The sequence below is a fragment of the Phaethon lepturus genome, unplaced genomic scaffold (assembly GCF_000687285.1).
Source record: "Phaethon lepturus isolate BGI_N335 unplaced genomic scaffold, ASM68728v1 scaffold8629, whole genome shotgun sequence".
Lineage (NCBI taxonomy): Eukaryota > Metazoa > Chordata > Aves > Phaethontiformes > Phaethontidae > Phaethon > Phaethon lepturus.
The window spans coordinates 2,544-16,691 of record NW_010565483.1 but is presented as its reverse complement, the minus strand read 5'-3'; the positions used below and the strand labels follow the sequence as shown (position 1 = coordinate 16,691).

Below are 14,148 nucleotides of genomic sequence, written 5' to 3'. Positions count from 1 at the left end.
AAAAGGCAGGCAGGACGGTGACCTTCTCCTCATTCATTCTTTCCACGGCTATTAACACACTCGGCTCATAAGCAAATAAAGTCTCTTGACTTCTGTCGGGCTGGTGGTGGGGTTTGAGGGTCAAGCAACATTTCCTTTTCTTGTGCATCAAAATAAATAGCTCAATAGGCCAAACTAGTTGGGCTGGGGTAATGAAAGCAAATTTTATTTCTGCATTAGGAATTCATGCGGTTCTCTCTTGAAATGATCATGGGGAAATACTGTTGGGTTTAATCTCTCCTAAAGAGCTGCTAAGACTCCAGTAGAACTGGAAGGAACAAAAAACTAGTAACAAGTTCATGGCACTGAATTAATTAAAAAAAATGGAAGAAGATCTATTCTTTATGTTTAAAGTGAGCAATTTCTTATTATTCACAGTCAATCTATCTTTCATGGGCACTTTTCACTGTGTAGAAGAGCACCTAAAAATATACAAAGCGACTTCTCAGAATAGACCTGTGCTTTAATAGTCTGGAAAAAAGGATTGATTTATGGGAAAAGGTGACAAGAACCACATACTTATTGCTTAGCTGCTAAGTGGAGAGCTTTGAGAGGTGCCAGCACATATCAGAAAGCCGTAAACACCAGGCAAGAAGACACATTATTTCTCCTGAGTTAAGAAGATATGACCAGAAGTCATGAGGCAAAGGAAGGATCATGTACGCTGTAAAATAGTATCCCATGAGACGTGGTGAAACACCATCTCTCACGACACTTAAAACTAGCCTGGGCAGAGCCTGCCTTGGCAGAGAAACCCTTAGGACGGCTGTCTTCTCTTCGAAGGGCCATAACCAAGTCCAGCTCCTAGTACCCGGGGGGATTTCTGTGGGACTCAGGCTTTAACAAGAGCCCCCGCCGAGACTTTTGCCTTTTCCACCCCCAAACAGCTGTGGCTTATGTTTTGTACCCGCTCTGGGCATCACTCTAACCACTAGGTCTGCCCCTCTGCACTGTTTCCTCCCACTGCAGCAGCCCCAGGACCGGTGGCAACTGCTTTTTTTTTTTACGCTAACGCATACCTGGGCCAAGGATGGGAGTTGGTTTTTTCTTTCTTGAAAATGTAGAAAAAAATTAAGGCTTCCTGACTGCTCTGGCACTGGAAACGGTTGAAAAACACTGGTGTGTCTCTAGGTTATAAAATACCCCTCTCAGTTCGGAGCCTTTCCAAGTGCTTTCTGAAGTTGCAGTTACCTTCTCTCTCTCCTCTGCGTCATAGTTGTCCGGAAAGACAGGTTTATTCTGATTTTCCTCATTGATTTCTCTCTCCTCCAGATAAAACTGCCACTTGGCTTCGAAGTAAAACCAGTGCTCCTGATATTCTGAATGCAAAAGAAATGAATGATGTAGTACTTAATTCCAGCAATATTTTCAGTTCTACTTTAACAAATTTTAAAGAAAATGACATTATTTAGTGACACGAAAAACTAGGTATTTTGCAATAATGTACATTAACCAGGCACATGTACTAAGTATGCATTTTAATATGGAATGGGGAATCTAACTGGAAACAGAAGATGTGAAAGAAGGAAATATTTTCAGAATCTTGTGCTATTTTTATGTCACATCAAAATTACGTTAAGATACATCAAGATGAGATTTTTAGAGAACTTACTGAGGAACACTCCAAGTAAAAGATAAGAGCCAACAAAAAGAGAGGAAAAAATTTGTATGCCAATTTTTGTATTTCCTTACTATGATTAAAGAATATTTTAAAATGCTTACACATCCTAAATACAAATTGCTTCCTACCTCAGTTATCAGTTTTTAATCACATAATTTCTCCAGTATTTCTGTTCTGTTCTCACTATATTTCTGTGTGATCTTTCAGGAAAAAGCAGATAGGAAAGGACAAAATTTCCATTTGCATATAATATGTATCAAATGTAGTAAAAGTGATGAATTACACACACATCTGCTATCTGTGCCCATAGAAATAAGTCTTTTTTAATAACCATAGGTCTTTCTCCTTTTTCTGTCACTTTTAGGAAGACACCTCTAATCATGCTTAACATTGCCCCAGGTGGCCAAGAAGGCCAACAGCGTCCTGGCCTGTATCAGGAATAGTGTGGCCAGCAGGAGTAGGGAAGTGATCGTGCCCCTGTACTCGGCACTGGTGAGGCCGCACCTTGAATCCTGTGTTCAGTTTTGGGCCCCTCACTACAAGAAGGACATTGAGGTGCTGGAGCGTGTCCAGAGAAGGGCAACGAAGCTGGTGAGGGGTCTGGAGCACAAGTCTTATGAGGAGCGGCTGAGGGGACTGGGATTTAGTCTGGAGAAGAGGAGGCTGAGGGGAGACCTTATCGCTCTCTACAACTACCTGAAAGGGGGTTGTGGTGAGGTGGGTGTTGGTCGCGTCTCCCAAGTAACCAGCGATAGGATGAGAGGAAATGGCCTCAGGTTGTGCCAAGGAGGTTTAGACTGGATGTTAAGAAAGATTTCTTTACTGAAAGGGTTTTCAAGCATTGGAAGAGGCTGCCCAGGGAGGTGGTTAAGTCACCATCCCTGGACGTATTTAAAAGATGTGTAGATGTGGTGCTTAAGGACATGGTTTAGTGGTGGACTTGGTAATGCTAGGTTAACGGTTGAACTCAACAATCTTAAAGGTCCTTTTGCAACCTAAATTATTCTATGATTGTGAGTGTGAATAATCTTGTTAAATTCAGTTTATTTTCAAGTCAGTGCTCTGGTTCGACCTTTTTATAAATGCTTAAAAAGGCACGTAAGCCACACCGACCTGTTAAGCACATATACATGCACTAGTCTGCAGAACTGAGGCCTGAGTGAAACCCTACTTGGGAAGTTGATGGGGGTAAGGAATTAGAAATCAGTGAGATGGACCAGATGGATAAATACGCCAAGGCAAACAGACAACTCAATATGGAACTATTGGTGTACAGTTTAAAATAAAATTGATCATTGCCACTTTTTCCCTGCCTCTGCAGTTCTGTGCTGCAAGTGGCTGAGGAGCATGCACACAACCAAACCATTTCTCTGAAGAACATAATCTAATTTTGCTTCTTTTCCTAAAAGGTCATACACGTGACCTTCTTTGGCAATTAAGAATTTTAAAGTGGTTCAAGTCCATGTAAAAAAAATCTAAGCTGTCTTGTAGGACCTGATACTTTCACAAGGTTGCCGGTTCCCCATCCTCAGACAGGAATGAATCTTCAGCCATGTGCTCTACATGACTGGGAATGCCCAGCTGCCCTTTTTCTGAGTCCATGCCCAAATTTTGCTTGATTACAAGGAAACAATTCATTAGAACCCTAAAAAAATGGGGGTGTTGAAAAAACTAGAGTGAAAATGCACTCTTGGCCATCAGGCCAAGGAGAGCATCTTGAGGAAAAAAAAGTCACACAAAGAAAATGTTGTTGGTTGAAGTAAACTACTGACACTCACTTCAGCAGCTGGTTACAAGATTGCTTTTAGAAATGCAGGTGACCTGATGGGTTTCTTTCTTTGTGTGTGGGGTTTTTTTTTTTTCCCAATTTCCCCTGTGACCATAAAACATGAATGCCTCAAAAATGAATGTTTTTCTATGTAGCAACTCAACAAACAAGGAAGTGGGATTATTCCAATGCACGGGCTTGGAAACAAGGGAATCAAGCAGTTACAGGAGATTTTGTTTGCATGGACAGGCTGTAACATGGTCAGAAATCCCACCCCACCAGCCCTAGCGAGGCTCTGCCCCATCCCTCAAGCCCAGCCTGAGACGACGGTCACCTTCAGGTCCATGGGACTATCTGGCCACTGAATGTCAGAGAGGGGTGTTGAGTCGAGCCCTCTGCGAATGAGCGCCGTGTTTGTCATCCACAAATAACGCAGCTAAAAAAGAGTTTTCTAGAACTGGAGGAGTCTGTTTGGCAGGATTGCTTCGCAGTGGGTCTCACCAGCCAAGGAGCTTGACTTTAATGCAGGAGACTTTTCCCGCTACCAAAATAGGACGAAGCTCAACAATATGGGCACTCGCTGGAGAGCGTGTCTCAGGAGTCCAACACGCATACCTCCACGCCAAGGGGTCCTGCTCGGGTGGAGTGACAGGGACCTGCTGCGAAGCCGTTCAGAGAGGAGCTCGCTCACACTAATCCTGCACCTGCTCCTCATAGGTCTCGGCTAAAAAAATCCTGGTGCGCAATGAGGCGCAGGCGAAAAACGTGGGGTCTTTCACAAAGGCTCCCTGGTGCTCCTTGCAGATTTTTAAAGCAGCAGCTTTCCTTCCCGGGTAAATCTTCATTTCTGAGTGGTCTTGAGTAAAGATTTCTGTGGAATTCAATCTTTCTCAACAGCCGCCCCTTGAGATTAACAGAAAAACCTCTTTCCTCAATGTTTTAATGTTATGATACTCATCTGTCCACGGCAGGTCTCATCATTACAAACGCATCACTGCCTGGCAAGAAGGGACTAAAATACCTTTGCCCTGAAGATCACATACATTAGTAAAGTAGCAATATCAATTTCAATAGTTGTATTACGCTCAGTTGTTTTAAAACAAGGATAGAACAGGTTGTATCTTACACATTTGTTCAGAAAAGCAACGAGTCAAATCTGAATTTGTGGTCAAAAGCTAACTCTTGGTCAGGAGGCATCTGCAGGTGAACTTTTCCTGGCAAAATGAGGAATGTCAGTGAGTTTTCTTATGGAAAATATTGGACTGTGCGAATTGATGGAAGAGAGCTGAATAATTCATAGCTCAGCAGTCAGTTTGCCTAATAACCTGCTAAATATCATTTCCTCCCTCCCCCTGCCCAGAAATCTTTGAAGACTTCCTAAAAATAAAACTGCAGTAGGTCATTATCACTGCTATTTCTCTTCGTATTTTTGCCACCAATATACCAGGCAGCTAACAGACGGTAGAAGAAGAAGGTGGCACCACCTGGGAAGAACTGAAGTCTGAGCAGAGAAAGCAGGAGAGAACAGCCTGGGAGATGGTGGAGATGGGACGGGGCAGGGGAAGCAGCAAAACGGAGAGGCTGAGGAGTGACGTTTCTCCAGCGTCTTTCTAGCTAAATGTAGTTTTAAGAAAACAGCTCGTTTGATTCAGACACTTTACCTGCCATGTGGCGAATGGTCTTCTTGCAGTATTCTTCAGCCATCGGCACAACCTTCATCATCTCTCTTCCCCACTGCACAAGGGGTTTCCCTTGTATTGCATACGCCACAAAGAGAGCTGTGCATAGGGACCCTAGAAAGCCTGGAATTCATAGGTAACAATGATTAGCAACGCACAGCCCGTGCTCTTGCCATCCTTGTCACGTCCTTCATAAAATCATTAGTGGAGTGTCTCACGGCTGTCGGGTAGATTAACGAATGCACATAACCTGTCTCCGCCTGTTTGCAGGCTGGCTCATGGCATGTTGAGATTCTTGGCTAATGTGCGTTGCCTGTTGGTTTACAACTTATTTTACATAGAAGGGAGCTTCTGTTCTCAGTGGTGTAACATGACAGAAATTGAGGTAGGTGTCCAAAATAAACATCATCCACTAATGTGATACTGAAAATCTTATAACTGAAGTCACATGAAATAATTGACTTGTGCAAAGCGATTCGATTACAAGCTATATCACCTTGCTTACTGAGTCATCCAGCCCAAGGGCTGTAGTTGCTAGATCGAACAGTATTTCTGGCTCATTTTACTCTAAGGGGACAAGTTCGTGTCTGTCTTGGACAACTGCTTCTTTCCTCTAAGGGTACAAGCCCATGTCCCCTTAGTGGAAAGGAGCAACTGTCCAGGTAAGACATGATGCCTGCCTGCCTGCCTAGTTAGGTCTTCCACTTTGGATACAAATACAGTTGAGATGAACTTTCTGTTGACGGGCACTCAACACTTCCATGGCATCAGAAACAGAGGGGCTTGTTTCTCATATTTGCTTGTGCTCTTGGCATTCTGCCAAAGGCAATAAAATCAACCCAGTGCAATGTGCAAAAGAAGGTTAAGAAAACAACTCAGTCATTTAAACAAGCCCCAGCTGAGCAAAGGATTGATGTGTGTGCTTCTCTCCGTGCACGGGTCCAAAAGCATTCACTCATGCATAGAGGTAAGCATGAACTTTGTGTGTTTTGCTGAAGGTAAAACCAAATTATTTTAAGAGGTTACAAGTCCAGATGAGATGAGTGCTAATTCTTTCTGCCTAAGACCTGTGATACTGGGTCAGGCCAAAGGCACGTCTAACGCAGGATCCAACAGATGCTTTCATAAAGAATAAAAACCCAGGTAGAGCCAGCTCAAAGGACCTCACTCAGATAGACAGCATCTAACCCAACTGCCATGAAGACCCTTTAGTGTCACATTCAGCGTGAAGGTGGCAGTGGAGGGTTTAGAGGGTGAAGCAAAGGGCTAGCAGGAGGCAGCGGGTGGTGAAGAGGGTGGTGGAGGCTGCAACATGCCCAGAAGGTTTTTTGGGGTCTGGCAGTCTCTTCCTCCCTGCTCTTCAGGTAGCTCCCTCTCCCTGCCATTGTCCTGCTCCTGGCAGTCCTCACGTAGCCTCCTGCCCCTCTCCGGGGAAGCAAGCAAGCCCCAGCTGCCATTTCTGGCTCTGCAAATAATGCCAATACAGAGTGAGCCTAATTGGTTTGGCTTCTCCACTCCCCAGAGCTTCTGGACTAGCTTAGGGGCAATTTTAATTACAGCGTTTGATTGCTTTTATCAGTGACAGCCCTTCTCGTCCACTTGCCTGATTCCTTTTGAACTCAGACGCATCTGTGGACTTTGCAGCTGCCTGTAGCAGCAAGGTCTGCGGCTTAACTACGCATGACATGGGGAAGTATTTCCCTCGTCTGTCTGTTTCCGTCCTGACTGACGTGTCAGTTGGGTTGTCCCCATCTTTGAGTTATGAGAATCACAACTGACACTTCCCTGGCACCTTGCAGGATGGTAGTGAGGTTCATGGTGGCCCTTCCACCCCTCTTCTCCCTGCCTCCCTGCCATGCCACTAGTCTTTTCTCAGCTGAAAACTCCTTCTGGATGTAATTTCTCCTTGTATGGAAGGCGTTTGATGACTTGGATGCTCCTTGCTGACATTTTCTGGCTCTGGTAAGTCCTTTCTGAGGTGGGAGACCCAGAACTGCAAGCAGTCTTACTGCTGTTAATGCACCAGGGCCTTTATATATTGGCTTAATGATATTTTCGCTTTGCTTTGAATTCTTTTCCTCTAATTTTATGCCATCCTGATGGTTTTTCTGACTACTTCAGAGCACTGAGCGTGTTGAACATGTCACCATTCATTACAGTTTTATTTATTGCTGTTTAAAGCAGACAGAATGAATACAAACTTACTTAGCATAAAATTATCAGAATACAAATTTACGTAGCATAAAATTATTAGATTGACATACCAGAATATTCAAAACAACATTAAATCTATTTACTTATGTTTTGCTTAGAGAATATTTTGGATTGTGTCCTAAAGTATATGGAGGTAGATTTTTTGGTTTTTTACCTTTACTTACAGTGATTAGATACGACAAAACCTGTCAAGAGAAAAATGTTATTATCCCCTGAACCATAAACTTGCATGATAACAGCAATTCATCTAGACATCCACGAATCCTAAAATTTGGTCAGGGCAAGTGACATGAATATGCTTTGGACAAGATGGGTTGTGGGATTTTAGGAGGGAAAAGTCCTGTGCCTGAGGTTGCTGTTTGTGTAACATACAGGCAAATATGTAAGCTTATATAAGTAATATATACATGTATATACTATCCCAGCAAAATTCAAACCAAGGCCTTGGAGTCTGCAAAGCAGAAGCAGTTTAACCAGGTGAATGCACAGGAGCCGCGTTAGTGCCCGCCGAAGGGAAAAGCAGCCTTAGGGACGTCGGCACGCCGATACGTCAGCGGACATTACCTGTAGGATGGTTGTGAGTCATTCGTCCGCATTCAATGCTCACTTCAATAAGTGACTCCAGCCTTTCCGGCTTCCAGTACCGCATCCCTAAACACATGGCTTTTGTGGATGCTCCAAATCCAGAACCTAAAGCAAAAAGATAATGCCACGCATTTAAAGGGAGACAAATCAAATATTTTGATAAAATGTGAAACAAGCACATGTTATTAATTCCAATCATGTGTGGGAACTCCTCAGGGAACAGGAAATTAGCATGCAAAGTGAGTTAGAACTTTTGACATTTTCTTGCGAGGAATTTTGCTTCTACACAGTCATTCTGGTTTTACAGGTTTATTCCAATATTCTCAAGTGCTACAAAGAGCATAGCGCGTTCAGAAAGCAGTGTGCTCTCTTGTTCACGGCACTTGTTAGGTTCAAACTCTCATGCCACCTTTACTTATTCTTGGCTGACACCGCTGTTTTGCTTGCTCCACGTGCCAGCACTAGAAGAGAAGTTTGAGAAACAGATAGGCTTTTACTACACCTTTATTTTAGTAGTCTTCAAGCTGAAAGCATAGGATTAAAACACTTTGTATGAGTATCACAGTTGATCTTACGATTTTAATGCATGCCAGACAGCCCCTCTGGTAGTTCACAAAATAGTTTCTGCTACACAAAAAAATAATGTGCCCAAAAAAGAAAATAAAGGCTACGGAGCCAAATCTTCCAAAGTTAGGCAGTGTCAGAACTGAGGTTTCCTGCGCAACCTGAAATTAGTGCTTGTGTGCACGCTCATTATGCTACAGCCTGCACCCACCTGAGCCTGGTCCTGGGAATTTCTGCCTCACGCAGCGCAAAGTTTAGTTATTGAATAGCTAATTCAGAATGTCTTTCAATCCTCAGCATTGAGTGCATGATCCCAGGTGTTTGTCTTTTAAACACTTCATTGAATGGAGAGTTAAATTTACTAATGAGTTTCTCTGCAATGCTTATCACAGTAATATCAGGATCCCACAGAAGTTTTAATGAGCTTATCTTCACAAGGCACCAGCAAGGTGATTATCTCCTCTTTTCAGCTGGTGAGCCAATGCCCAAAAAAGAATCAACTCATTGCAGGCACCCACCCTGTGATGGATAGGGTTCGATTTTTCAAAGTACTTGACATTTTTCAGCACTGTCTTTGCTCAGTCACACTTCCCAGTGACCTTGGGTATAGCTGAGAGCAATCAGCATTTCTCTACTTGGGCCCTGGAAGATAAGGGGCATATTTATGCCACCTAATTTTAGCCTCTGTGGAACCTGCGTTAGGAGCACAGTCTCCCTGTCTTTCCCAGAGAGGTGGTGTGGAGAAAGGCTGTGTCTCCATTAGCTGGTATGATGGCATAGCAGGAGTAATTCACGGGCCAGAGTGGACTGAAGCAACAAATGCCAAGGAGCCAGGGTCAGGGCTTTTAGTCACCTGTCCCGAGAAGAGCCCTGGGCTGTGCCCGCTGTGGGTGCAGAGCACCAGGGGCTCCCTTGGAGCACTGCTTGCCATTTAGTGTCACCCCAAGCAGCTCCAGCTCAGGTGTCCTAAGATCATGAGTGTGATCACAGTGTGGTGGTGGGAAAGGCAGGGAGATGTACTTCAAGCCAAACTGAAGTCTGAGCCAAACTAAGATAAGCTACCCATTGGCATCTCCAGGTGTAATACAGACCAACTAGGATTTGAATTTCTCTCTTGAGAGAAGAGCTCTTCTCCCTGGAGAGCAGCTATCCTGAGTGAGCACCCTGGTTAGGTGATCTAATTAGGTTAGCTTCCTCCTCAGTCTGATGTGCAAATTTTGCACGCAATAACTCTTCCAAAAAAGTCCAAACACCTGATAAATGTGACATGAAAGGCTTTGCAAAATACCATTTTATTTCCTGCAAGCTCAGAGCTTGCTTCCTCATCCCTTGCTAGCCTTCCTTACAACAGTGAAAGGGATCCTCTCCAGAACACGTTTGGCCACTGCTCCTCTTGAAAAGGCTGGATACTTGTCCTGCAAATGGTGTGTTTGCTCCTGTATCTCACATATGCTGCAGCTGTAGTGCCTGGTTATTAAGGAGCCAGGAGCAGATAAAACTGTCTGCCTATCCCACAGATCACATACAAATCACAAGGAAAAATCAGGAAGGAAATACAGTCTTCCAGAGCACCAGTCAGCTTAGCTGGGAGAACATACCTTCTCCTGCTTGCAGGACCAAGCTCTTCATTAAACCATCTGCTGCCATAAAGCCATAAAAAGCATAAAGCCATAAAGCAGCAGATGGGAATCTTCTTCACTGTGCAATCCTGGCTCCTTCAAAGGGCACAGTGTGTCCATGATGGTTATCCAAGAGCAGGGAAGGGTGTTGTGCTACACAGAGCTGCTCATTAAATAACATCTCTCAGTATATCCAAACTGGAGGATGCGCTACAGTAATCTTACTGCTGGTCTGAAGTTTCTGGTCTTTGCAACTGCCTTGTGTTTCTCCAGTCTAAGAAGTCATATTAAAACCTTCTGCAGAATTAGACAAGCAAACTTGGTACCAAAAAATTCCATCACATGGAGTAACATTAAGCCTAGACAGGCCTTCAGGTGATCAGCAGCTGTTAGCCCCCACGTCTCAGTGCCTACCATCTGATTCAAGGCAGTAAGGGACAGTGCGACCAGCCCAAGCAATGGGTGAGAGAGATACATGTGTAAGAACATAAGGGCTGTCCTCCACGATCGGACCAAAGGTTGACCTAACTTACCATGTCTGACAGTGGCCAGTGGATAGGATACTTAACAAAGAGTAAAAGAAAAGTACGATGACACTACCCCTTTGTACTAACTAAGCTGCTGACAATTTGCCTCCCTGATCCAGGAGGCAGCTGGCTATTCGTCTTTCTGCTTAATAATCCTTGAAGGGTTTCCCTTGGGTGAATTTGCCCAGCTCTTTTTTGAACTCACATGGAAATAGTTGTGCAGCTTAATTCGTTGTTGTGTGAAGAAGTCCTTCCTTTTGCTCGCTTTGAAGTCATGACCTGCCAGTTTCGTTTGAAGTCCTTTATTCGTGTGCTGGAGGAGACAGTGAGTTTTCTCTGTCCCTGTTCATGTTCTCCAAGCTATCTATGACTTTACACTCTCTACCTTACTGCCTCAGACATCACAGCCTACGGAAGCAGTGTTTTACTAATCCAACCATCCTTCCTCATATCCTTTCTAGTTCTCTTACATCGGTTTGAGGGGAGGGAAGAACCAGACTTTATACAGTAATCAAAGAACAGCAGCTATGGATTTGTACAGTGGCACAAACATGTTTTATGTTTTGTTCTCCGTCCCTTTCCCAGTCATTTCTAACAGTATATTTGCTTTCTGGCTCTTACTGAGCACTGAAGTGATGTTCTTGTAGAACTGCTATGGTTCCATGGTGCCTTCCCTGAAGGGTAACTGAATCAGCTACTGCAATTATGTATGTAAAATTAGGATTTCCCCCCATCACGTATGACTTTTCATTTTTCTGCATTGTATTTGGTACTGCTGCTGTGCCACACAGTTATTCATCATTGTAAACATCTTCCACAACTCTGCATCATACTATGTTTGACATTGTTGACCCACTATGCACTTGTATTTCCAGATAGTTTGTGGACATGTTGAACAGCACAGGTCCAACACAGATACCTCCTTCTCTCTGGAGAAGAGAGACTGCCATCTCCTGCTCTTTATTTACTCTCTTTTCACCGGTTGTCTATCCTCAGGAGAATCTTTCTGTCATTCTGTAGCAACTTAGTGCCTCATCACTTAGTGCCTTTGGTGAGGGACCTTGTTGAATGTCTTTTGGAAATCCTAACAGACCATCTTCACGGTGTCTCCCTTTTCCTCCTGTTTCTTGGTTATTTCATGAGCTTTCTAATAGATTTCTGAGGCGTGACTTCTCTTCACAAAAGCCATGTTGACACTTGTTACATCATGTTCATTCATGCACGACATTGTTCTCTTTTAGTATGTAATACCTCAGTGTGCTTTTCTTCACTCTACATCTGTAGAATAATAAAGGTCAGCTTAATGGCTGCTAAGCCCTGAAGACGATGTGTCTTTCGTAACTACAGACCATTCTGCATGACAGCTCAGAGCCCGGCCCCTTTATCTGCTGTCCCGCTGCGGCTTATCCTCCTCTTCATTTTTGCTCCCCAACTTTCTGCATTTAACTCATGCTTTTTCCTCTTGCTCTTCTAGCAATGCCACCAGCAAAAAGGCACTGTTCTCAAGAGCTACTAGGAAGCCCCACAGCCACTCCAGTAGCTGCAAATAAAGACCTGCTTGGATGCAGCAGCCTTAAAGTGGAAGGTGTTAGACAGCCTTCGGCAGGTCTTCTGGCAGTCACAGGAATCTCACCAGCCTCTAATGTAACCCAGGTACCTCTGCAATGATTGTGGCAATAAGCACAACATGAGGTGGCAAAGAAACACACAGGGAAGTTTGACTTAAGAACTCAGTGTGCTGACTATGCCCACATGAATTTGAGAAGAGGAGCTTCATATAAGCAATGCAAAATTACCTAAGCTATGATTTCACTGGTCCATGAAGGCTGTGACATGAATTCTTGCTAGAAGTGAGATAAGGTAAAATGGCCACAGGAAAACAGCATTTGGGTTCCAGCCCATCCAAGACATCACCTGACTGCTAAGCATTCAACGCCCATGGAATGTTTTTGCCCTGAGAAGAAATCTGTGAAAACTCAATTAAAAAGTTAATTATGTCCATAGCAGTGTGTGCTGGTTTTGGCTGGGGCAGAGTTAATTTTCTTCGTAGTAGCTAGTATGGGGCTATATTTTTGATTTGTGCTGAAAACAGTGTTGATAATACAGGGATGTTTTCATTATTGCTGAGCAGTGCTTACACAGAGTCAAGGCCTCTTCTGCTTCCCACCCCACCCCACCAGCAAGGAGGTCGAGGGTGCACAAGAAGTTGTGAGAGGACACAGCCGGGACAGCTGACCCCAACTGACCGAAGGGATATTCCATAGCATATGATGTCACGTTGAGTATATAAAGCTGGGGGAAGAAGAAAGCAGCAGGGCGGACGTTCAGAGTTATGGCGTCTGTCTTCCCAAGTAACTGTTACACGTGACGGAGCCCTGCTTCCCTGGAGATGGCTGAACCCCTGCCTGCCCGTGGGGAGTGGTGAATGAATTCCTTGTTTTGCTTTGCTTGTGTGCGCGGCTTTTCCTTTACCTGTTAGACTGTCTTTATCTCAAACCATGATTTTTCCCACTTTTACTCTTCTGATTCTCTTCCCTGTCCCACCATGGGGGGAGCAAGCAAGCAGCTGCCTGGGGCTTAGTTGCTGGCTGGGGTTAAACGGTGACACAGTGTCAGGTCCCGTGGTAGGCTGAACATCTCCACCTCAGGTCCCTGGTTCTTTTGCTCTCATGGTGGAAAAAGGCTTCTTGAGATGTTCAGGATGATATTTGTCAGACCAGATAGAGAAGGAAGGTTTTAGCTGCCAGGACTCAAGGCAGGAATCAATTTTAGAACATTCTAGCCCAGAGTGTCCCAAGAGCAAACAGGTCATCACGGAGAGCTGGGGAGGAGGAAGGCTAAAAGAAAAGATGTGGCTCCAACACAGCAATGGGCTGGGGAACAGCCACGATCCACTGCTGGAGGAGTCAGGAGCTGCTCGGGGCCACCGTCAGCTCCCACAATTATTTTGACCAAACTTTATACTTGCTGTCAATTAGAAAACATACAACAACTGCCAAAGGGGCACTCTGTCAGATCTGCCTGGCTAATAGCAGGGTGGGCAGAATACACAGGGAGGGGATCCTTTTCCCCCCCAGCAGCTGTTGTGAGGAGCAGGGGCCGAGTAAGGGATGCTTTCTGTGTCGGAGAAAACTGACTGCAGAGACCCAGAAATAGCCATGGCCTTGTGCCACCGGGTTTCTGCCACAGCGTTGCATCAATAAGCAATGCTGTTGAGCGGTGCCGATACGTGCTGCAGTGGTAGAGCATCGCACCGACACAGCGCAACGTCTGTGTGAGCTGCCATCACCTTGTGGCTGTCCAGGTCTACATCCTCGGACGGTGTGGTGTCTTCTAGAGGCTTTGGAGATTAATTGCGTTGTATGTATATGTATGTACGTGTGCGCCCATAGCTGCGTGCTTGTTATTGAAGTAGAAATTCAACGCATCATGAAACAAAACTATCATAAAGAAAGAGAGGGTCATGGCTAAGGAAACAGGGCTGAGCGTAGTGGGGATTTTCAGACAGACAGTCACAGTTGTTATCAGGGCA

General features: G+C 44.5%; 1 protein-coding gene across 1 annotated transcript in view; it reads right to left on the bottom strand.

The window, feature by feature from the left end:
• Positions 1-1,230: 1,230 nt before the first annotated feature.
• Positions 1,231-14,148, bottom strand: part of ADPRHL1 (ADP-ribosylhydrolase like 1) — a gene marked incomplete at its 3' end in the record, with an annotated part of 15,111 nt that continues 2,193 nt past the window's right edge. Inside the window, exons 3-5 of the mRNA XM_010295194.1 lie at positions 7,886-8,011; positions 5,090-5,230; positions 1,231-1,358 (exon numbers count right to left, since the gene is read on the bottom strand). Of these exons, the coding sequence (XP_010293496.1) occupies positions 1,231-1,358; positions 5,090-5,230; positions 7,886-8,011 (395 nt within the window). The remainder of the gene's footprint in view (positions 1,359-5,089; positions 5,231-7,885; positions 8,012-14,148) is intronic.